The sequence below is a fragment of the Apostichopus japonicus genome, chromosome 5, assembly GCF_037975245.1.
Source record: "Apostichopus japonicus isolate 1M-3 chromosome 5, ASM3797524v1, whole genome shotgun sequence".
Lineage (NCBI taxonomy): Eukaryota > Metazoa > Echinodermata > Holothuroidea > Aspidochirotida > Stichopodidae > Apostichopus > Apostichopus japonicus.
Genome location: NC_092565.1, coordinates 16,574,677 through 16,598,815, shown reverse-complemented (window position 1 = coordinate 16,598,815; position 24,139 = coordinate 16,574,677). Strand labels below are relative to the sequence as shown.

The 24,139-nt window shown below is 37.4% G+C and overlaps 2 protein-coding genes across 7 annotated transcripts in view; both read right to left on the bottom strand.

Moving 5' to 3' along the window:
• LOC139967852 (uncharacterized) overlaps nt 1–24,139 on the bottom strand; it is a 77,620-nt gene that overhangs the window by 33,027 nt on the left and 20,454 nt on the right. For 2 of the 6 annotated variants that reach the window (XM_071971996.1, XM_071971992.1), the window contains exon 1: nt 434–620. The exons of 1 other annotated variant lie outside the window; for it this stretch is intronic. In XM_071971996.1, coding sequence (XP_071828097.1) covers nt 434–530 — 97 coding nt within the window. In that variant the 5' untranslated portion in view covers nt 531–620. Of the gene's footprint in view, nt 1–433; nt 621–18,201; nt 18,256–18,777; nt 18,850–19,608; nt 19,690–20,217; nt 20,287–21,719; nt 21,873–22,309; nt 22,406–22,806; nt 22,879–24,139 lie in introns of those variants that run through there. 3 more of the 6 variants (XM_071971990.1, XM_071971994.1, XM_071971991.1) reach the window with 3 other exon arrangements.
• Nucleotides 11,868–15,994, bottom strand: LOC139968197 (uncharacterized). Its single transcript, XM_071972590.1, has 3 exons — nt 15,575–15,994; nt 15,057–15,198; nt 11,868–14,759 (listed from the first exon to the last, which is right to left on the bottom strand). Exons 1-3 carry the CDS (start codon nt 15,602–15,604, stop codon nt 14,629–14,631), a joined length of 303 nt encoding a protein of 100 aa, XP_071828691.1. The 5' UTR covers nt 15,605–15,994; the 3' UTR covers nt 11,868–14,628.

Here is a 24,139-nt window from a genome sequence, read left to right as displayed (position 1 = left end):
CTATCTTTTATGATCTTTTTACATCTTGTTTTTTTTTACATTCAGACTTATTATTGCATTTTACACCAATATGTTTTGAACAACTTTATTTAATAGGGCCTCGTGGGAGATAAGTCTCGACAAACCGAGTAACCCTCTCTGGCAAAATAAAGTTGAAATGAGTAAATAAATAACTAAACAACATGTGAATTACTCCATTTAAAAACTATACTTAGTACAAGTACAAGTACTACATAAAACAACGGATGACCGCGTATAAACGTCGGTAAGTACTTACAATATAGCTTTTGTTCGTCTTTATTTCTATTTTATATCTTATTATAGAAAGAAATTGCCAGTCGCACTTGTCTCCCCACTCCCCGATACCATTCCACGATTAAGTGTTTTGGCTACATTTTTAAAATCAGAGAGCGCATTATTAAATAAACCTTACCTGCGAGCGGGCAGTCATTCTTGATAGCAGTTACTGGATTAACTGCCTGCATGGACCCTAATAAAAGAAAGTAACACCAAATGGGTAACGGTTCCATCACTAAACCGCCAATTCGTGTGCACGGAGGGAATTGTCGTCTGACAAAAAAACGGCTCTACTGTTCTTATTTATATGCTTCTTTTCAAAGATGTCTGTGGTAGCGTGGTTATAAACACAATAAAAAAAAAGGAGGAACTAATTAACTTATACAAACTTTGTCACAGTTGATTCGTCAAAGTTGTATGGTGGTGCACTGTCTGGTTAAATTATTCAACATTTCGCAACTGACGACTAAATAGATTACGTATGTAAGACAGCAATAGGTTATATATGAACCTATCCTGATAAGACCAAATAGATTATGTGTGTAATTCCATCAACACCAGGATAGATATAAACCTATCCTGGCAAGACCAAATAGATCATGTGTGTAACACCATCAACACCAGGATAGAGATGAACCTATCCTGGCAAGACCAAATAGATTATGTGTGTAACACCATCAACACCAGGATAGATATGAACCTATCCTGGCAAGACCAGAGAGATTATGTGTGTAACACCGTCAACACCAGGATAGATATGAACCTATCCTGGCAAGACCAAATAGATTATGTGTGTAACACCATCAACACCAGGATAGATATTAACCTATCCTGGCAAGACCAAATAGATTATGTGTGTAACACCATCAACACCAGGATAGATATGAACCTATCCTGGCAAGACCAGATAGATTATGTGTGTAACACCGTCAACACCAGGATAGATATGAACCTATCCTGGCAAGACCAAATAGATTATGTGTGTAATACTCGCAGTTTCAGAATATATATGAACCTATCCTGGCAAGACCAAATAGATTATGTGTGTAACACCATCAACACCAGGATAGATATGAACATCTCCTGGCAAGACCAAATAGATTATGTGTGTAATACTCGCAGTTTCAGAATAGATATGAAACTATCCTGGCAAGACCAAATAGATTATGTGTGTAACACCATTAACACCAGGATAGATATGAACCTATCCTGGCAAGATCAGATAGATTATGTGTGTAACACCATCAACACCAGGATAGATATGAACCTATCCTGGCAAGACCAAATAGATTATGTGTGTAACACCGTCAACACCAGGATAGATATGAACCTATCCTGGCAAGACCAAATAGATTATGTGTGTAAAACCATCAACACCAGGATAGATATGAACCTATCCTGGCAAGACCAAATAGATTATGTGTGTAACACCATCAACACCAGGATAGATATGAACCTATCCTGGCAAGACCAAATAGATTATGTGTGTAACACCATCAACACCAGGATAGATATGAACCTATCCTGACAAGACCAAATAGATTATGTGTGTAACACCATCAACACCAGGATAGATATGAACCTATCCTGGCAAGACCAAATAGATTATGTGTGTAACACCGTCAACACCAGGATAGATATGAACCTATCCTGGCAAGACCAAATAGATTATGTGTGTAAAACCATCAACACCAGGATAGATATGAACCTATCCTGGCAAGACCAAATAGATTATGTGTGTAACACCATCAACACCAGGATAGATATGAACCTATCCTGGCAAGACCAAATAGATTATGTGTGTAACACCATCAACACCAGGATAGATATGAACCTATCCTGACAAGACCAAATAGATTATGTGTGTAACACCATCAACACCAGGATAGATATGAACCTATCCTGGCAAGACCAGATAGATTATGTGTGTAACACCATCAACACTAGGATAGATATGAACCTATCCTGGCAAAACCTAATAGATTATGTGTGTAACACCGTCAACACCAGAATAGATATGAACCTATCCTGGCAAGACCAAATAGATTATGTTTGTAAGACCGTCAGCACAAGGACAGACATGAACCTATCCTGGCAAAACCAAATAGATTATGTGTGTAACACCATTAACACCAGGATAGATATGAACCTATCCTGACAAGACCAAATAGATTATGTGTGTAATACTCGCAGTTTCAGAATAGATATGAACCTATCCTGACAAGACCAAATAGATTATGTTTGTAAGACCGTCAGCACTAGGATAGACATGAACCTATCCTGGCAAAACCAAATAGATTATGTGTGTAACACCATCAACACCAGGATAGATATGAACCTATCCTGGCAAAACCAAATAGATTATGTGTGTAACACCGTCAACACCAGGATAGATATGAACCGATCCTGGCAAAACCAAATAGATTATGTGTGTAACACCGTCAACACCAGGATAGATATGAACCTATCCTGGCAAGACCAAATAGATTATGTGTGTAAAACCATCAACACCAGGATAGATATGAACCTATCCTGGCAAGACCAAATAGATTATGTGTGTAACACCATCAACACCAGGATAGATATGAACCTATCCTGGCAAGACCAAATAGATTATGTGTGTAACACCATCAACACCAGGATAGATATGAACCTATCCTGACAAGACCAAATAGATTATGTGTGTAACACCATCAACACCAGGATAGATATGAACCTATCCTGGCAAGACCAAATAGATTATGTGTGTAACACCGTCAACACCAGGATAGATATGAACCTATCCTGGCAAGACCAAATAGATTATGTGTGTAAAACCATCAACACCAGGATAGATATGAACCTATCCTGGCAAGACCAAATAGATTATGTGTGTAACACCATCAACACCAGGATAGATATGAACCTATCCTGGCAAGACCAAATAGATTATGTGTGTAACACCATCAACACCAGGATAGATATGAACCTATCCTGACAAGACCAAATAGATTATGTGTGTAACACCATCAACACCAGGATAGATATGAACCTATCCTGGCAAGACCAGATAGATTATGTGTGTAACACCATCAACACTAGGATAGATATGAACCTATCCTGGCAAAACCTAATAGATTATGTGTGTAACACCGTCAACACCAGAATAGATATGAACCTATCCTGGCAAGACCAAATAGATTATGTTTGTAAGACCGTCAGCACAAGGATAGACATGAACCTATCCTGGCAAAACCAAATAGATTATGTGTGTAACACCATTAACACCAGGATAGATATGAACCTATCCTGACAAGACCAAATAGATTATGTGTGTAATACTCGCAGTTTCAGAATAGATATGAACCTATCCTGACAAGACCAAATAGATTATGTTTGTAAGACCGTCAGCACTAGGATAGACATGAACCTATCCTGGCAAAACCAAATAGATTATGTGTGTAACACCATCAACACCAGGATAGATATGAACCTATCCTGGCAAAACCAAATAGATTATGTGTGTAACACCGTCAACACCAGGATAGATATGAACCGATCCTGGCAAGACCAAATAGATTATGTGTGTAACACCATCAACACCAGGATAGATATGAACCTATCCTGGCAAGACCAAATAGATTATGTGTGTAACACCATCAACACCAGGATAGATATGAACCTATCCTGGCAAAACCAAATAGATTATGTGTGTAACACCGTCAACACCAGGATAGATATGAACCTATCCTGGCAAGACCAAATAGATTATGTGTGTAACACCATCAACACCAGGATAGATATGAACCTATCCTGGCAAGACCAGATAGATTATGTGTGTAACACCGTCAACACCAGGATAGATATGAACCTATCCTGGCAAGACCAATAGATTACACTGTGTAACACCATCAACACCAGGATAGATATGAACCTATCCTGGCAAGACCAAATAGATTATGTGTGTAACACCCTCAGCATCAGGATAGATATGAACCTATCCTGGCAAGACCAATAAGATTATGTTTGTAACACCCTCAGCATCAGGATAGATATGAACCTATCCTGGCAAGACCAAATAGATTATGTGTGTAACACCGTCAGCACTAGGATAGATATGAACCTATCCTGGCAAGACCAAATAGATTATGCGTGTAACACCCTCAGCACCAGGATAGATATGAACCTATATCCTGGCAAGACCAAACAGATTGTGTATAACACCGTCAGCATCAGGATAGATATGAACCTATCCTGGCAAAACCAAATAGATTATGTGTGTAACACCGTCAACACCAGGATAGATTTGAACCTATCCTGGCAAGACCAAATAGATTATGTGTGTAATACTCGCAGTTTCAGAATAGATATGAACCTATCCTGGCAAGACCAAATAGATTATGTGTGTAACACCATTAACACCAGGATAGATATGAACCTATCCTGGCAAGACCAGATAGATTATGTGTGTAACACCATCAACACCAGGATAGATATGAATCTATCCTGGCAAAACCAAATAGATTATGTGTGTAACACCGTCAACACCAGGATAGATATGAACCTATCCTGGCAAGACCATATAGATTATGTGTGTAATACTCGCAGTTTCAGAATAGATATGAACCTATCCTGGCAAGACCAAATAGATTATGTGTGTAACACCGTCAACACCAGGATAGATATGAACCTATCCTGACAAGACCAAATAGATTATGTGTGTAAAACCATCAACACCAGGACAGATATGAACCTATCCTTGCAAGACCAAATAGATTATGTGTGTAACACCATCAACACCAGGATAGATATGAACCTATCCTGGCAAGACCAAATAGATTATGTGTGTAACACCATCAACACCAGGATAGATATGAACCTATCCTGGCAAGACCAGATAGATTATGTGTGTAACACCGTCAACACCAGGATAGATATGAACCTATCCTGGCAAGACCAATAGATTACACTGTGTAACACCATCAACACCAGGATAGATATGAACCTATCCTGGCAAGACCAAATAGATTATGTGTGTAACACCCTCAGCATCAGGATAGATATGAACCTATCCTGGTTCGACCAATTAGATTATGTTTGTAACACCCTCAGCATCAGGATAGATATGAACCTATCCTGGCAAGACCAAATAGATTATGTGTGTAACACCGTCAGCACTAGGATAGATATGAACCTATCCTGGCAAGACCAAATAGATTATGTGTGTAACACCATCAACACCAGGATAGATATGAACCTATCCTGGCAAGACCAAATAGATTATGTGTGTAACACCGTCAACACCAGGATAGATATGAACCTATCCTGGCAAGACCAATAGATTACACTGTGTAACACCATCAACACCAGGATAGATATGAACCTATCCTGGCAAGACCAAATAGATTATGTGTGTAACACCCTCAGCATCAGGATAGATATGAACCTATCCTGGTTCGACCAATTAGATTATGTTTGTAACACCCTCAGCATCAGGATAGATATGAACCTATCCTGGCAAGACCAAATAGATTATGTGTGTAACACCGTCAGCACTAGGATAGATATGAACCTATCCTGGCAAGACCAAATAGATTATGCGTGTAACACCCTCAGCACCAGGATAGATATGAACCTATATCCTGGCAAGACCAAATAGATTGTGTATAACACCGTCAGCATCAGGATAGATATGAACCTATCCTGGCAAGACCAGATAGATTATTTGTGTAAGCTTCATACTAGATACAAGTTGATGAATATCTCGCCAAATTTAGAATTTTCCCGTTACTACTTTACCACACTGCTTTGTATTGAATTGTGAAAATAAATACAATACATTGCCCTTTTCTCTTATTAATCGTATTTGTTCAGGAGTACCAAGCCTACATGGGAGTTTCAATTCTTTTCACTTGCTAACTTCCTGTTTATACTACTTTGTACTCTGTTATACTTTGTTGCAGCTTTCACGTGCCATCAAGATAACAATTTCTTTACATTAGCGATTTTCTGCAAAATGCTGAATTAACAACTTATAACATCTCGTAATATCACCAATATTCTGGAAAATGTTCAAATGTTGACACCTTTCCACATCGGCAAATTCAAAATTGTTCCAAAATTAAATGGTTGAAATAACAGTTTATGAAAGGTTTATCTCGTCGTTTCAACAATTTTCTGCAAAACGCTAAGTTGTTGATTTTTTTACAATCTTGCGGTTTAACAATTATTTTAAAAACTGATGAAATAGCCACTTATTACATATCGTCACTCTAAAATATTTCTGCAAAACGCTATCTAATTAAGGTGACGTATTCTAATCTTTGATGGCACTTTTAAACTGACGTATATTTTTGTCAATTGAAAATGAACTAAATGTTTTATTTAAGAGACACATTTAAAAGCAAGCCACATCATTATAGAACAAGAAACGTGCTTTCCACCGAGAGTCTTAGTCTAAGTCCATTTAGTTTTATATTTCATTTCATTTATTTGTTGTTGCCAATATGCAATATACAGATATAATTGCTTAGGGAAACAAAGCAGAACACACTTCCATGCAGGAAAGGAAGAAAGAAATAAGGAAAATGTCTGGACCTCTGTATTAACACTTTACATTAAAGCAAAAGTAGTACACAAAATGATATGGTAAATGACTAATAACAAAAGTTGTCGAGATCAGTTAATTAATGATATTTATATAACAAACACGAATTCTCTTCTCAAACTTTCTTATTTTCAAATTCTCACTATCGTAAAGGAAATTACATTCGTTGGAGACTACCTCCGTTTACTAAATTTGACAATTTAATTAATTCACCCAAGTTTGCTTTAGTTAAACTATTCATAAACATTCCGTGGAACCTTCTATCATATGATACTTATGGGTATTCTTTGGCGTTGATACTGAGCTTAGATATTTTGGGGAATAATCAATTAAAAATTCGGGGATTTTTTTTTGTCCAATACTATTCAAGCCTTCATATCTGCATTTTACATCTCCCTGTTCATCCAATGATTTTTTTTATTTTTTATTTTTGTTAGTGGTATGCTAATGTAGTTGTACTGAACTGTTGGTAGACCTAATTTTACACCAAGAATAAAATTCAACTGTTAAACTAACACGTACCTGTATAGTGTTAAAGAAATACAATTACTTTAACACACTAGTCAGATAAGAAATATATAGCATGGCACTTACCAAACGCATTACTGATAACAGATTTATTTAAAATGACAAACGCCGTGACCATTACATTAGCTGAGAGATTCCCTCAGAAAGATTTCGGTGCTGTAACCGATGGTACAAGCAAGTTGATGAAGGCGGCTCAGAATAAGTTTTTGGGCGACGAATGTATCATCGAGGGATTAATCGAATTCTTTAGTTGCACACTAACGTTAAAGTTACTTTGATGAAAAATCTAAAAGTGTTGCTTAGTCCGATCAATTAATCCCAAACGAGATTGATAGTTCAGATCGGTCAAGAAGAAGTTGGACCTAAATAATCTAAACGTTTTCTAATTGGGTTTGTTACCTACATAGTCGACCCTTGTAGACCCTTGCGGACCCTTGTAGACACAGTAGACTTGTTTGTGACAGTCTACAGTATGAGCGTGTTCAAATATTTTAGCAATTCCTTGGACACATACCTTTATTTGCAAAAAGTAATATTGAAGACGGTTTTTACGTCCTTTTTGCTGGAGGAGGGGGAAGATTTCGGTGATAACAAAACGGACGAGCGCCACTATTTTTTATTTGTATTAGGGTATACATGCTATGACATATATGTAATAGGGTTCAATACCGGGTCAATTCGCTCTGTAAGCCAAGTGTACTGAAGAGGTGGCGCAATTTCAGTGCACGAAATTATATGAACGAGGGCTGTCTGTTTTGCATTGCGTTCTAGTTATAGGACGCTACAGAAACGACGTTCTTCGCTCGGTTTTCTGGGTTTCAGGATAAGGTTCGGATTAGGTGGGTGAGTTGTGGTAGCACTGCATTCCCAAGGATAGCAGGTGTGGCTGTATTCCTGCACTTCCAAGGTTAATAAGGGGTTGTAGCGGGCTACATGGTGGCTGAATGACTGCTCTATCAAGGTTAGAACGAGGGTTGTAGAAAGGGATATAAATTTTGGTCGTCTTGGACGATCGGACTACCATTTTATTTGGTCCCTGATAACTATGATCACAATCATCGCTCTACTGCCTGCACCAGTTAGCCTGAATGACGTTAAACTACCGAACTCACTTCTATTTCTTGCAACCATTTCATAGTCACAAAGACTGGTAACTTTTGACACATCTCAAAGATCGTGTTCACTTGTTGCCTTTTTCATATGAAAATGGTATTTAAATTTGATTTGGCAAATCTTCTCAATCGATTCAATGACCTTCTCCAGTTAGCTATGATGGCATTAATAATACTACATTAAACAGTCAATGGGCAGTTAATGTAATACTTTTCTCTGAAGTCTGAGAACGATAAAAAGTGATAATGTTCATCAATTACACCATTTATGCATCTTCTTCCTTTATTTAATTATGTTTTATAAAATATTACCTTGTCATTTACTTTAGATGATTATTCCAGATGACTTGACTTTTAAAGTTATCATTAACTTCTTTAAATGCAAAATCATACCAAGCATTAAGAATATCATTAATGAATGCATTTATGAGTGTCCACATCATCTGCCTTGTAGTTGCAATCACAAATTAAATTAGCCCCCCTGCTCTTTAAGATAATAATTGAAGTAAATTTACCAAAAAAGCAACATTTACAACAGTATATCGTTCAACCCAAGTGCATTTCAAACCATTTATAAAACCTTTAATATGGGTTGCATATTAACCCCCCCCCCCCCCCTCCCATCTGATATAGAGCTTATTAGTGTAGTGTGCTTAATTTTGTCTGCTTTCCTGGACCAAATGAAGCTGCCGGCGAGTACTTAAGGACATTTGCAGATAATGAGAAAAGTGTCCTCCGACAAATTACACATTTAATATTAATCGCATACAGTTCCCCTAGCTCACTTTCAACCAATTCAAACAATCAGAGATGCAGGTATAGTTATGAGCCGTTCCTAAATATGGATTCAAAACGTCGAGTTGGTAACTTGGTACAACCAGCGAGCTGGACAATCTATACAAATGAAGCATGGTGTTGTATTACGTATTGGCCAATGACGTTCGTACAGTGGCGTAGCTAGGATTTTTTGAGTGGGGGCCATGGGGGGCTGTTCTTTCTTGTGGGGGGCCGGAGGTTACTATCTGAGCGGAGCGCCACCTTGATTGGCGCGGAGCGTACAGAGAAAATTTGAGATTTCAGCACACCCCAGATCGCAGGAGATGGCACCTGTGAGGCAAAATAGCAACCAAAAAGATGTGCAACTTTGGTGACAGAAATGCAAAAAAAAAATTTTCTCTTTCATGCTGATTGGCCTTGCCAACTCAGCCAGACTTTTAACTTGAGTGAAGTTGACATCAAAGGCGTACGGGACCATTTCAGTTTTGGGGGGCAGAGATTTTTGTGCCCGAAAGTTCCCGTGACACTATCTAAGCGGAGCGCCACCATCGGTTGGCGCGTAGCGAAAAAGAAAATTTTTGGCACACAATGCCTCTCAGATTGCCGGAAACGGCACTTCTGAGGCCTTGCAAGTTGCATCTAAACATTCTTTATTTTATAATCTCACGTTTTAGAAATTTACAGTTCCCCAAAAATTTGGTAAATTAGAAGAAGAAAAAATGGTATCATCACTTTGAAGGGGAAAAATGGGACAGTATATTTTTTAAGCTGCTATATTTAGTTACCTTATTTATTATTTTAATAGAGTACTCAGCTACCTCCAGAAAAACATTGTTCAACGACACGTAGGCGGGATACTGTCGCTGTGTCGGGTGAGACTGCAATTTGTCTCACAAAAAAGTATAAAATATAACAAAGAATATGATAAACCTGTACTTCTAGGCTTGTATACACTCCCCCCCCCCCCCCCACCATCCATGAAAAAGAAAATGTTTCTTTTATACACTCATGTCGGGGATATCCAGGTCAAGGACGGCGGAAGCACTTTTAATCTGGGGGGGGCACCGACATCAAAGGGCACTTTGCAGAAATTCGATTGGAATGATGCAGCGTCATATTCAGTACCCTTTATAACTCTTATTGTATTATCTTATTTGTGTATACACATCACTCCATCAACGTCCCCCCCCCCCCTCCCTCAAGGAAAATATGCATACTAGCACTGCAATATCCAATGCGCAAATTGGGAAACAAGGAACAAGTTTTCTTTTGAGACAAAATGAGGTGAAATCATGCTAGTTGCTAATGTAGGAATCTTCCGAATTAGAGTTTTTTTCTTTTTAATATCTTAACAAATTTTTTCCATTCGAAAATGCTTTGAGTTTGGCTCACAGAAATTCGTTAAAAGTCACGGGCTTAGCCAGGATTTGCAAAGTTGTATGCACTGCTATCTGAGCGGAGCGCCACCATCGGTTGGCGCGGAGCGTACTTTTAGAAAATTTTTGGTTTTACAAACCCCTCAGATGGCCGGAAACGGCCCTTCCCGAGTGTTCAATCTGGTTCCCTGGCCTCTTGCTAACTTGAGGCACCTCAATTTTTATGTAGAAAAAAGGCACATTTCTAACCTGAGGAAAAGTGGGGGAGGGGCACGTGCCCCCTTTTTCCCCCCGGTTCCGCCGCCCTTGGTCCAGGTATACAATTGACTAGTTAGAAGAAAAAAAATTGATCGTGCAAAAAGCGTGGTAGCCCAGATGAACTGCGCTTACAGTGGTGTTACACGGAAATATTCGGGCATCATGATGCTAAATAAAGAAAATCATGGAATTGTCGGGCAAAAATTTGAAAAATATTCGGGCAAGCTACTGCATATTTATATATATATATACATATATATATATATATATATATATATATTTAGGGGGCAGTCTGCCCCCCTGCACCCCCGCCTCGTACGCCTATGGTTGGCATCATTTGTTGTTTCAAGGTGTCAAGGCCTTTTCCCAACTCAAACCCCTGTGGGCTACCGGTAGGTTTGCAGGAAATGCCCACATGTGGACTTAAATAGCATTAAAGGAAGGGGATGGAAGACTAACACGCATCGATGTTTCGGTAATGGTCCACATTGGTGGCTCAGTGCTAATTATGCCATTTATTGGGTTTCTTGAGGCAGCTGTCATCAGAATCTGGGTTTTTGTGCCAATCCATGACCGATAACATGTATTGGTAGATATCGATATCGCGCAGCACATGCACAAGGTTCGGTGTATGGTCGCAACCGTCGCATCGACCATTGCCATGCCATACTGTATGACCATTCTCATGATTACTACAAATATTATATTATTCTTATTCTGCCAGATGCAGACGAGAAAATTGTGTAACTCTATTTCCCAAATTATTGAACAAAAAATATTAGTGAATCCCACTGATGAGTTGTTTTTTTTTTTTACAATTTTTTTTACCCCATTCCCAGTGGGGGGGCCAGTGGGGGGGCCAGCCGATTTCATGGGGGCCCCGGCCCCCCCCCCCCAGGCCCCCCGTAGCTACGCCACTGCGTTCGTAGCTTTTCAATTTTCATAATATGGGCGAGATTTATTTGGATCCCAATGGAAAATATCTTCGAGAAAAACAAAGTTGAAAGTTGTATATTGTTCGACTTTTACGCCACCATTTGAAGTAAGATTTGAATAGATAAGCTAGTTATGTATGTCGTTATGGCATCGTGGAATCAGCGAGGATGGGAAAAACCATAGCAGATGACGCAAAATGCTGATTTAAGTCATGATGCCGATGCAAACTCTTTCAAAAGCAAAACAGTCTCCCTAAGTGCATTATCTGAACCGTCTAGGAACAAAATAGTGTCATCGGCATATTGAAGAATCCTGATTGAGAACCGAAATATCTCTGATATTTGCATTTGTATTAACTTTCTTGCGCCAGCAGTTCAACGCATAAAATGAAAATATAAGAACTTTAAGGGCAACTTTGTCTAACCCCTCTAGTAATGTCAAATTGTCAAATTTAGGGACTCGGGGAAGATTAGCTTCGGCTAACCGAGTCACCCTTTTAAAGGTTAATAATAATAATAAACGACTGAGACGCAAAACCATTATTACAAACAGTTGCAGAGGAGCCAGAGTATTGAGTTCCAACCCATGGACAAAAATCATCATTAATCTTAAACTTAAAAACATCCATTTCAAACTATCAAAAGCTTTCTTCAGAAACAAAAAAAAATGAATTATATTTGTTTTACAATAATCAATAGAATCTAAAACACATCGAACATTTTCCACGATAAAGCGACCTTCAATATAACCAGTTCGACTAGAACCAATAACTGAGTTGAGAAATTTCTTAACTCTCGTTGCTAATGCCTTAGAACTAATTTTGTAGTCTGTATTTAATAGTGAAATGGGACGAAAATTCTTAACACAAATATGATCTTTTTCTCGTTTTGGAATAAGAGTAAGGAGGCTACGAGACTGCTAACATGAAAGAGAAGACTTTTGGAAAGCGAAATTAAAGGAATTAGTAACATTTCTACCAATATCTGGCAGAAAAACTGTAAAATTTCACTGATAACTTTCATTACCCGAGCTTTTACCATTGCACATTGAAAAAATGGCAGATTTACACTAATCCTCTTTTAAGGGGCCGTCATATAAGTTCGCATCATCCTCATTCAAAGACCTAGGGATTTTAAAGCCACGAAAAAAGGAGGTGAGGCCTTGACTAGAACACAATTCATTATAAAATAAAAACATTTCATGAAGAATTCAAGTTTTATCGGTAATATTGGTACCAGTATGTGTTTTTTAATTACGAATAACATTAACAGACTTATAACGTCTTTCCAGGTTTAAAAAATAACTTGTATTTTTCTCACCTTGCCCTAACCATCTTGCTCCGGAGAGAACAATAATACCTAGTTATTTATAGTCAAACAATTGCTTCAGTATAATTCTTTTAATTGCTAATATTTTTTAAAGTATCCGGCGATGGCATATTATGATAATATTTCTCTAAGTTTGAAATGTTTTTTTTCTATAGTCTCAGTTTCATTTTTACTACGCTCTGTAGCTCTTATTTTACCATAATTTGGGGACACCTTACGAAGTTGATACTTTTTAAAGTCCCATTTCAACGCAAGACTTTGATACTGGTCTGTGGTATTAGCTGAATGAATAATGTTGCTGATGAAGTGAGTATACTCATTGTCCTTTAGGAAGGAGCAGTTAAATTTCCAGACACCTGGACCCCTTTCCCCAGAATACGTGGTTAACTTCAAGTTCACAATTGAGTGGTCCGACTGTAAACTAAGGAGAGAAAAAACAATGAGTGATGGAAGACCCCACCTTTCGCGAAATGAGAAAAAGTCTAGTCGACAGGAAATAGCCGGAGTAATATTTGACCTCCAACTGAAATCTCGTTTATGCGGATTACTGTCTCTCCAAATGTCAATCAAGTCGTTAGTAGACATTAGCTCCAGACATTTTAATCTAGCGTTAAAATCAGTCCTTGAAATTCCCCCTTGTTTATCTAAATGTAAATTTAAAAATAAGTTGAAGAATTAACTATACAGTATAAAGAAATTAATAGGATTATAACTAACGTGACTTCGACCAAAGAAATGTCTCTTTTCGAAAATATAAACTGCCACCCAAAATACTTTTGCTCACAGTCTAAAAGAAAACTAGAAGTGACATGACAGGACCAGAAGAGTGTTCTATGGTCTCAGTATGAATATGACTGAAAGTGCAAAGAGGGCTATCAACTTTCCACATTAAATTAAGCAGTCTGTACGTTCCTAAAGTACGATCATGAATAAACCTAAATTTAAAATACTTCACATTTGCCTCTGAAGCGGTGCAAAATGGCATTCTGAATAAGTGTTAGTAATAATAATAATAATAATAACAAATAATAATAATAATCATATTAATAATACATATTTACAGGACGTAAATTTTGTCTGATCCAAACACATAGGCATGGTCTGTGCACTGACGTATACCATGTTGCAATGTTATTGCAGTGTAATGAAAAGTTTACAAAATTGGGGATGAGGAAATGGCTGAACGGTGTGGCATATATCTCATTTAGGTTTTTATGTCAACAGCATGTAACCAGCATTAGTCTCCCATATGCGATATTTACTGTATGCTTTTTACACAACTGGCTATATCAACGACGCCGCAACTTCAACCGTTTCTAATGAAATGCAACAGATCGGAGTCCAAGTGCCACTCTCAACTGCTTATCGCAAGACAGAACCTTTGTAGATAGGGATAACTCCAAGGGATATATTGTACACTGGTGCTGATATCAATTGATAAGAGGTTGCACTTCATCGTAGAAATGCTCATCTTGTCCTTCGTTAGTTCGGAACCCGCTGCTTCCTCTTCGGAGACAATTTCTACTGTAAATAGTTTTACCCATCTTCAAGACGGTCACAGCTGAAAAGAGACATTTCTGAAATTATCCATATTTTTAGGAACTGGTTTAAATTACGATGACTGCTTGATCGGATGTTTAAACTTATCACGCCTTGGATCCTTGGTAGTAGGTAAAGGTTGCAAATAACTTGGACGCGGAGAGAGTATGCCTTTTTGTGTCTGAATATGCTTCTTTGCTCTTAAGTATCCTCAATCGGCTTCTAATTACCATTTTATAACCATTTAATAATAGTCTTTCCGACAACTCTCTTAGCAAATAATGTGTTTTTTTTTATAAATAATCTTGACATCACTCACCTAGTGCAATGACAATAACACCAGTGTTTAAAATCACCAGAAACGTGACCAGGATATCGGTTGAGAATTGTCCAGTGAAAGATTCCGGAGCTGGAACTGCTGCTACAAGCATGTTGAAGAAAATGGCCCAAAGGGACATCAGCTGAAAAGAGTCAAAGTATCTTCAATATGAACAGCTATTTTACAAATAATGAGTAACGTTTTGAATACCATTTACCATATGTCTTCAGAACCACCAAAGCACGCGAGATAGTACCATGTCTACCTCCCTACCCTCAATCCCACCACACTTCCACTTTCCTCTCTTTACGAAAAGGCTAAGACTATTAGTAGTAGATATGCTAAATGAAAACATTTCCCCATCAAGACAATCTGAAATAAATATTCATGCTTAACAACAGCATACAAACCGCTCCACATTCCCGTATATTCAAATTTAAGTTTGTGCACTGTACTTCTGTCTTCCCCCAAAAAGGGCCATGTGCGTCTTTAATTCTACAATTAGTACTCAAACCCACCTGTAAGTAATACTCAACCCTGTCTTTCATCGGTTTGAAGGAAATATGTAAACTCAGGAAGATAACAGCCAATGTTAACGTAATTGTGACAGAAAAATAACCATTCCATCCAAATATGACGATTACGAAAGTCTGTGACACTTTACGAACAAGTTCGATGATTTCCCAGTACCAGAAATCAGACTGGTAATTCTCATTAAGAAATCTCAACCACTTTGGTGAGTCATCATTGTTGTGTTCATCAAGCTCGCTGCTGCCATTTCGACGAGAATGTTTCCACAAGAGAAGATACAGAACTACCGGAAGTGCAATAACATAAATTGACGAACAGTACGAAGCGATTTGAAAACGACGATGGGTGGTCGTGTTACAGTTTATTGAGTAATCAGACCGCAATATGCTAATGTTATAAACACCAAACTCATCGAGATAAAACGTGTCGCAAGTAGGGCCGTAAAGTGCAAAGGTAACGTTACAAGTGGATGTGTAAGTGACAAATAATATAAGAACCAGAAAGGTAAGAATATTATTTTGGTGAAGTTGCAAGCGAGAAGTAATATCGTCAACGTTTGCAGGGCTCTTCTTTTCTGAAACTCTTGCGTGAACTTTTACCGCACCAATAGCAAGAATGGCACAAGCCATTGAAAAGAATGGAAACATAGCGCCCAGAGTAAAAGCTGTGTACGGTGTTAGCTCAAATGCAGGCCAGAAACACTTAGGCTTTATCAGTATGCTTGAAATATTAAATTGCAAAACATCTAGCCATGCAGCAATGCTTCTAAAAAACTGTGGCCAAAAGATAACATCTATAGATTCCCAAAATTCTGCCATAATTTGATAAAATCCTAGAACTATTTTGGTCAAGGCCAACGTACTGTCTACAAGGGATCGCGACCGTCTTTTTTGATTACGATAAGTTTTGAACAGAAGAAAGAGGAAAAGAGCAAGAATGATCAAAATGACTGAAGATTCCAAAATGAAATATTTAAGAGCTGGACAAGGACGACAAAATCCAAATATAGGGAAGAATTCTTCGTCACAGTTTGTGCACATCCAACCAATGTAACCTTCCGCACAATTTCCTGTGATTTGATCAACGTCATTAGCGCATCTATCGCTCTTCAAACATTTATGAGCTTTGGCAAGAGATCCATTAAATCTCGTAGTATCGTTTTTGTACGAGTTATTAAATGTCAATAGGTTTTCTACAAATCGTTTGTATTCATCAATATTTGTGTAACTCCAGTTCCAGTAGTAGCCTTGGCCTATGGCCATGTAATCATTCTTGCAATGTACACCCTCCTGTGGACAAAGCTCACATTTATCAAAACGATCACGCCTGATATAGTTATCCAAACATGAGCAAGCTCGAAATCCTGCCAATCCGTTCTTATTTGTTCCAGTGGGACAAACTTTACAGCTCAGAGGGTCTTTTCCTGAACCGTCCCTCACAAACGTTCCTTCAGTGCAATTTTTACAGTTCATGGACGTTCCATCCAAGGAGTATTGGCCAACTTGATCTTGATAAAAGCCACCTGTAAAAAGATACGGAAAGACTTATAAAAATTAGAGTTCACTATGGCAATCATGTGTGACAAATAATGTTGAAGTTATAGCGAATGTCCTTTCATACTATTCTTCTTATACAAAAACTGTTTTTCTTAGAGATAAACGAGCCTTTGCAAACTTTTCTGTTAGTTGAAGAGTATTTACTGACAAGCATCAACACCAAAATACGAACAAACCATCACTTCATCCTCTTATAAATATCAAGCCAAAACAAAAGAGAACTGTGGCTTCAATGTTTATAAGCAAAAAAAGGTTGCCAGAGGTTTACCAGTGACAATACATACCACGTGGACAAGCCTGGCAAATGAAGCCAGTTACGTGTCCACCGTATGTGCCAGTTGGACAAGATGTACACTCTCGGAGATTATCCACCTTAGGTCCGAATAGGATACAACTAAATCCTCTAGCCTCGAACCACCGGGAAGCGTCATAGCTGATGTTCATTACCATTACAGTCGATGGACGCAGACATGTTCTAGAGCCAAATGGTACAGACATTATGTATAAATATGATATATTTTCATTCGCTTGTTTAGGGAGACTACTATACTGTTCGTTTACACGAAACCACAGCTGACAGTCGAATTTCAAATGCGAGGTCGTGGTTGCTACTCGGAGGTAACATAAAATGATTTCTTTGCATTCTAATATCATTGATAATCTTTGTAATAAAATTGAATTAATCCATTTATCAGCACAATGTTTATGAGTTAAGTAACATTCTTTTTCTTAGCCATTGATCTCTATTTTGCTAGTTTAGCACGTCACGGTGTACACATCAAGCGGGTTGAATCGTGCAGAGAAAAGACAATAGTAACTCTTCGATGTGTAGTTAGGGATTAAAATTAATTATTAACAAGTATGCAATTGTTTTTTTCAGAGCTGCGTTGAGTAACGGCTCCCTCAGGTACAACGTAAATTGTAGTAAAAGCGGGCCGGAGGAGTCACTTCCACCGATTGTCACCAGAGGAAGATACTAAGTTGTTCATTATTGCATAGTGGCATATTTTTTTGCACTCATCAGCAATACCAAAATAGAGATAATTGAATAAACTTACACATTCAGTTGTTCCCGAATCGTGGGCATTGTAAGGTGTTCACAAGATAGATACCTATATATTTTAAAATGAATCGTGGTGAGAGTTATTGGAATATTTCAATGTTAGTCTTCAGCAACTACAAACTGTTATTTCGATAACAGTGTTAAGTCATTAGTGTATCGCCTAAATTAGTTTAAAATCACCACAATGTAACAACTTTGTGTGTATGTTGGTTTCATAAGGCGAGACCAACTTACAACATCTCGACGTAAATCATTAACCTTTCACGTTGATTACCTATATATAAATACAGAAGTCCAATTGTAAAGCAACATCGATGTGATAATTATTAGGCAGTCAAATTGAATACAGATCTGCTGATCCCTGCGATTCAAATAAGAGATTAAATAAAATGGAAATTACAATCCTGTGAATCCATATGCTGACGCAAAGAATGTTAGAAATGTATAGATGAGTAAATAATTAATAGCTGACAAAGTACATCTTGGCTTTTTATGTCCACGGGATACAGGGCGAAGTGCAAAGTCGATATCAATATATGAAAGGCTTGGAATGATAGGAAAATTAACTCACATGGTACCTCCGTCGATCATTTCATCAAGAACTGCTGACGATAATCGACGGATGGGGTTATCTTGTAAAAGGCTGAAATAAACGTTAGATCAATTTGCTATATCTTTACAATGAAATATGGATTCTGAGCTCATGAAACATCGTGATTCTATCTCAATGTAATTTCAAAGATGTCAGTATATTTCAAGTAACATATCAGGTTTTTTGGAGGCAAGGGTGTGGATGGAAAAGGGTACTGTAAAGGGATCTGCTATTACTGTCAATGACCAGATTTAAAGAGTGATCCTTAGACCCACAGGCACCCACACGTAACCCACACGACCTTTCCTTACTCGTAGTTACGCCGCTGTCCTAGTAAAGCTTCTATTTCAGATATCGATTCAAGTCGAGAGTTTTTAAGAGAGTGCTTAATATCAGTGTCCATTGAAATTTGAATAGGCTGTGCAACCAAACTATTGCAATGTACCATTGTGTATACGACGCAATACGATGAAGTTGCTCCCATCTTGTCAAAATATGAGTAATTGTCGAAAAATGCAATGCGTTATACGCATATCGCTATACATACGCAGGGACAGCTCGTTGACTAACATAGTTTTCTTTATCGACAAAGGAGGTAATAAATTTAAAAAAATATATATACAAACACGCAGCTAGGCGTTGACGTCTCTGTTCAAAAGTAGGGACTTTCCCTCTTTATTGAGAAAAAGTCAGCTGTGACAACACACTAACAAGGTGGTCGCTACTCGAGCTGATTTGATTTTTCGCAGTTATGTAGCATACATAAACACATGTGTGTGTTTCTTAAATTGCTAAAACTTTTATACTCACATTTCTTTTAATGTAGAATTTCGTTTATTATTGCCGAATAATGGTTCCGTCAGGTATTCTATGTTGTTCTGAAACAGATACCTGAAATATTAGGAAATATTAGTGCAATTGATACGACGTATAACCATTTAACATTTGAATCGTCACAACGTTTACTTAGGATTACTAAATACATGTTTTGGGAACTTATTTTGTTTATCGGATGGTTGTTGGTTGGACGTCTGTTTGTTTGTTTCATCTTCCAACGAGAAATAGTCTATCGTCTACCAAGAGAGCATTATAAAGAAGTCTAGTTGAAGACATATTTATTAATATAAATAAAGTACAGAAATGTGACTGTAATAAAATTGCAAACGCCTTTTAAGAAAGCCCTAAAGTGTTGGTGAACCTTATGACCAGTTTATAGCGGTGGCCTAAACGAGCTTGAACTAATGCGTGTAATGTCATAGCGTTGTCGTTCACAATTTTCTGCTCATTCAAGTTTCATTATTTCGGGACGCTTTACGACTAGTTCAGACTGTTCCAATACGTGGCCAGTCGTTTTCTCTTCCGACCTTTCGTTTCTTCGTTATTTATATCTATATTTATATAGAACACAACTCTACTCACAGACTAGACAAAGATGTTGCAGCCAGTATAGATCCCGGTAGAGTTTTCAAGTTGTTGTCGTGGAGAAATCTGTTTTATCATTGTGTTAGGAAGAACAAATGTGCAGGTTGAGATGTAGAAACGTAAACATACTTAAATTCTTTATGTCCTATTTGAAAGGAATGAACGTTTAATGATAATCTGTCGCCTATTTGAGAACATGCAATATATGCATACTGTGAATTTTCATGATGATTTCATTGACGTATATTCGCACAAAATCATAAAAATCACGTCGCTCGCGAACTGGTGCAGAGACATACATTCTAATAATAGGAAGCAATTGTTAAATTACAAACATCTTTACACCATCGTCCTTTAAGAGTACTTCTTAATGCGGGACTTCTGCAGCTAAAGAGAAAAGATCTGTTTATCTTTCTATTTCTGTTTTACCAAAGTTACACAACGACATATCCAAGGGCACATTACTGTATCTCGTGTTACTTTCTTGGCTCTGTTGGACGTAGCGCTGAACTCTTTCATCTCGTCCAAAGTGAGGCTGTCATTGGTGTATTAGAGCCTTGTGATTTATTAAGCAACCTTAGAAGAAAAACCAATGCAACTGCTCATAAACATCCATCCCCGCATTTTATAACATAAATCTTGCATTCTTATTTCGGATGAACTTAACGCTGGTCGACTTTTTCTTCCCGCTCAAAGGTAGAACTAAAAGTAGATATTTTTAATTTAAAAAGGATTCGTTCTGTTTCAAACATTTGACCCAAAAAATGGCTGACTGAAACTGATCTATGGCAAATATGTATTTAGATATCCATCAGCATCACCAACATAAATGATAGAAATGCTTTCAATGAAAAGTGATAAGCAACCTCTTATCGACCTACTTAAACATTGTATAAAAAGCAGCCGTTTTATCGATGTGTCGTTTCATAATGCCAACAGGAAGTTTAACATCACGATAGTTTGAATTTCCCTTTCCTTCGTACTGTGTCGTGCACAATCAAACCGAATGCAGAGATAGTTTTAGAAAGTTTTAGAACTATCATATGTATAGGAGAACTTACCCAAGGCTGTACTAGATTATTACATAGTGACTACCTAAAAGTTTCACAATATCGTTAATGATAACCTCAATTGTTAGCTGCCATTTTATAAACAAAGATTTTAATGTATAGTCTAATTTGGATCCTATCGAAAGGGACGCACCTAACTGGTATAAAATTACAAGTAAGTAACATGAATACAGAAAACCCACCTTATCACAAACTATAGTCTACCTTAAACATATTTCAATATGACGAGTCCATTTGCGAGTTTATAACGTTGGTAAGCGTTTCTATATTATTTCGAAACTTATTGTGAAGAGTATTAGCGATGCAGTAAGTAAACATGGTCATTAGAAACTGAGGCCCGCATGTCAGCCGTGGTTTATTTTCAATGACGACCGGATCTTTAACACTTCCTCCGTTCTCTATGAAAGAAAATTAATTTCTTTAACTCACAGATTTTGGAGATAATGAACATTGTCGAACAGTCCTCTCGGCAGAAACTTCAGCTTATTACCACATAGAAAGAGTGCTGTCATATAGTGACCTTTCGGATTAATCGTGAACAATTTAGCAGGAATTTCTTCCAAATCGTTGTCTCCGATGTCTCTGAAATGTTGAAGACAAAAACAAATTTTATTTTTGCATTTAGGAATAGTTTCCGAAATCAAGCCTAAACAGTCGCTCCCATGTGACACCTCAACACAGTTCCCATCTTTCTCACTGGATAATATCATCTGGGTAAGTTTTCAGTGTAATGAATGGAACCATTTTCTCTACTTTTGACGTTAATGAACCGACTGATCTTTGATGCAACAAAGGCTGTCATCTGTGCTAATTAGAACAATGCCAATCCTATTAAGTATATCCACACAGGCGTATACGCAACAGATAAGTTTAAGACTAGGTCCTTGTCGAAATTTACCGTACCTTTGTGGCCAAGCATTATTGGTTTTCTCCTGTACGTTTGTTTCATCGCTTAAATATTTTCTAGTTAAAGGCAAATTTTAGTAGAGATACTTGGCCTATTTAGTCATGAAACTTACAAAACCATATTAACTGAAGTGGATTCAAACAGTCGTTCTGGTATCGTCTTCAGCTTGATAGATGACATATGTCTGTAAAACAGAACAGACGGCAGACTTTACAGGAATGATTTCATCAAATTATGAAACGAAAACGCAGATAGTGACTCACTATGATTCGGTAACTTAAACATTGGCTATGGTCAATGTCATTGTCATGGGAGAATAAGTTAGTGATTAAAATAACTGATACGACAAGGTGTTTTCGGTAGTGCTGTGAAATGAGTCTTCATGAAGATGATGGGAACCAAAGGTCAATCAATTCTAGTGAAACTAGTCATTTAAAGTGAATCTTGATGGTTGCAAGGTGTAAAACTGTTGTGTTAATTGATACCGTAACAACAGCTATACCTCGTTTGACTCTTGTTATTGGAGTGGTTGTCGGTTAACTTACTAATTTCTAAACATCTCTTAACAATGAAAGAAAGAACAATGAAAGAAACAGCAGTATATCTTACATCGTACTAATTCCTTGAATTGTGTGAAAGAAACTTTCCGGAATTTCAAACAAGGTGGTATATTGTAAGTCACTGTGTACGAATAAAAGAAGAGATGGCTCAGTTTACATCAAGAAAATCGGTATTGTGAATCAATTAAACATTCATTTTTGGAGAGTAAAGTCGTACGTGCAGCCTGCATTTCTATTCAAATCTCCTGATTGCTTTTATTATTTAGGTTCTGTTGTTTATTTCTTCATCTGAAGGATACGTTTGTAAGCTAAACACTGCACATGTTTCTGTGTGCATGGCATATCTTGTTTATCTTTCTACCTTTTTTTTTCAATTTGTAGCAAAGGGATTCCAGTACTCATGTATATAAGGGTGCCACCAAAAATTAATATATGGAGGACATGTAGATTCTTCTTTTATACTCATGCTATGTAAATCTTTTACACATCTCCTTCAGACGTCATTGGGACCAAAACTAAGTCTTTTTATATGACTTTTTTCGTTACAAATAACATGTAATATGCAGTTACACATTTCAACTTTAGTATTGATACAATATGAGAGCGAATCCAACCAATATCCTGCAAAATTACAGAGTCTTCATCATTGATATTGTTTCGATACACTCACATAATTGACTAAACCAAAGAAGATTTAACTGAATATGCAAACATTGCCTTAATTGTGGAGAATATATAATGTGGTAATGTGTCCAATTGAAGAAAGAAACAAAATCGAAAGCCATAATAACGCTATGATCTCACATTTTCAAAATAAATCCAAATAATACAATTGGCACCAATATTTCGTCATAAACGGTCGTCAAAATTTTCAAGGCTCGTTTGATGACGTTGAGATGTATTTTAACCCAGATCAAAAGGCCATGCAAGGTATAGGACTGCCGCGACACCTGGTTAATTTTTGCGACAAATTTTTTCGTCTATGTTTAACACACAAATACACTAAGTTAATCCAAATATGTGTATCCTTTTACACAGAAATACTGAGTAGTAACAAAAAAAGCATACTGTAGTCGAATGAGTTTAACACTCAAAATTTCCACTTATGCGTTTACCCCAAATTGAATATATTTTTGGTTTCACTTCTTGTAAGTGAATACACGTGAGTTTCTTAATAGGTATTTGTGTGGCCGGGAAACCTGATAATCGTGATGTTGTCAGAGAATATATATCTCTGCCTTTCACTGACCTCTTCTACTTTCAGCTGATCTACTTTAAATGGTCTCATACCCACAGGTTTGTTCCGTTCCAAGAGTTATTCCAAGATATGAAATGATGTTCAAGGTGGAAGATCTTTAAGGAGGTTTACATTTGACAATGGA

What these genes read in the sequence shown, in the direction of transcription:
- LOC139968197 (XM_071972590.1), bottom strand. Translation starts at nt 15,604, where the DNA reads ATGAAAGACAGGGTTGAGTATTACTTACAG. An exon ending in GGGTTGAGTATTACTTACAG is followed by an intron (nt 15,199 to 15,574) that starts GTGGGTTTGAGT and finishes GACTCTTTTCAG; the next exon opens with CTGATGTCCCTTTGGGCCAT. An exon ending in TGTTATTGTCATTGCACTAG is followed by an intron (nt 14,760 to 15,056) that starts GTGAGTGATGTC and finishes GTCTCTTTTCAG; the next exon opens with CTGTGACCGTCTTGAAGATG.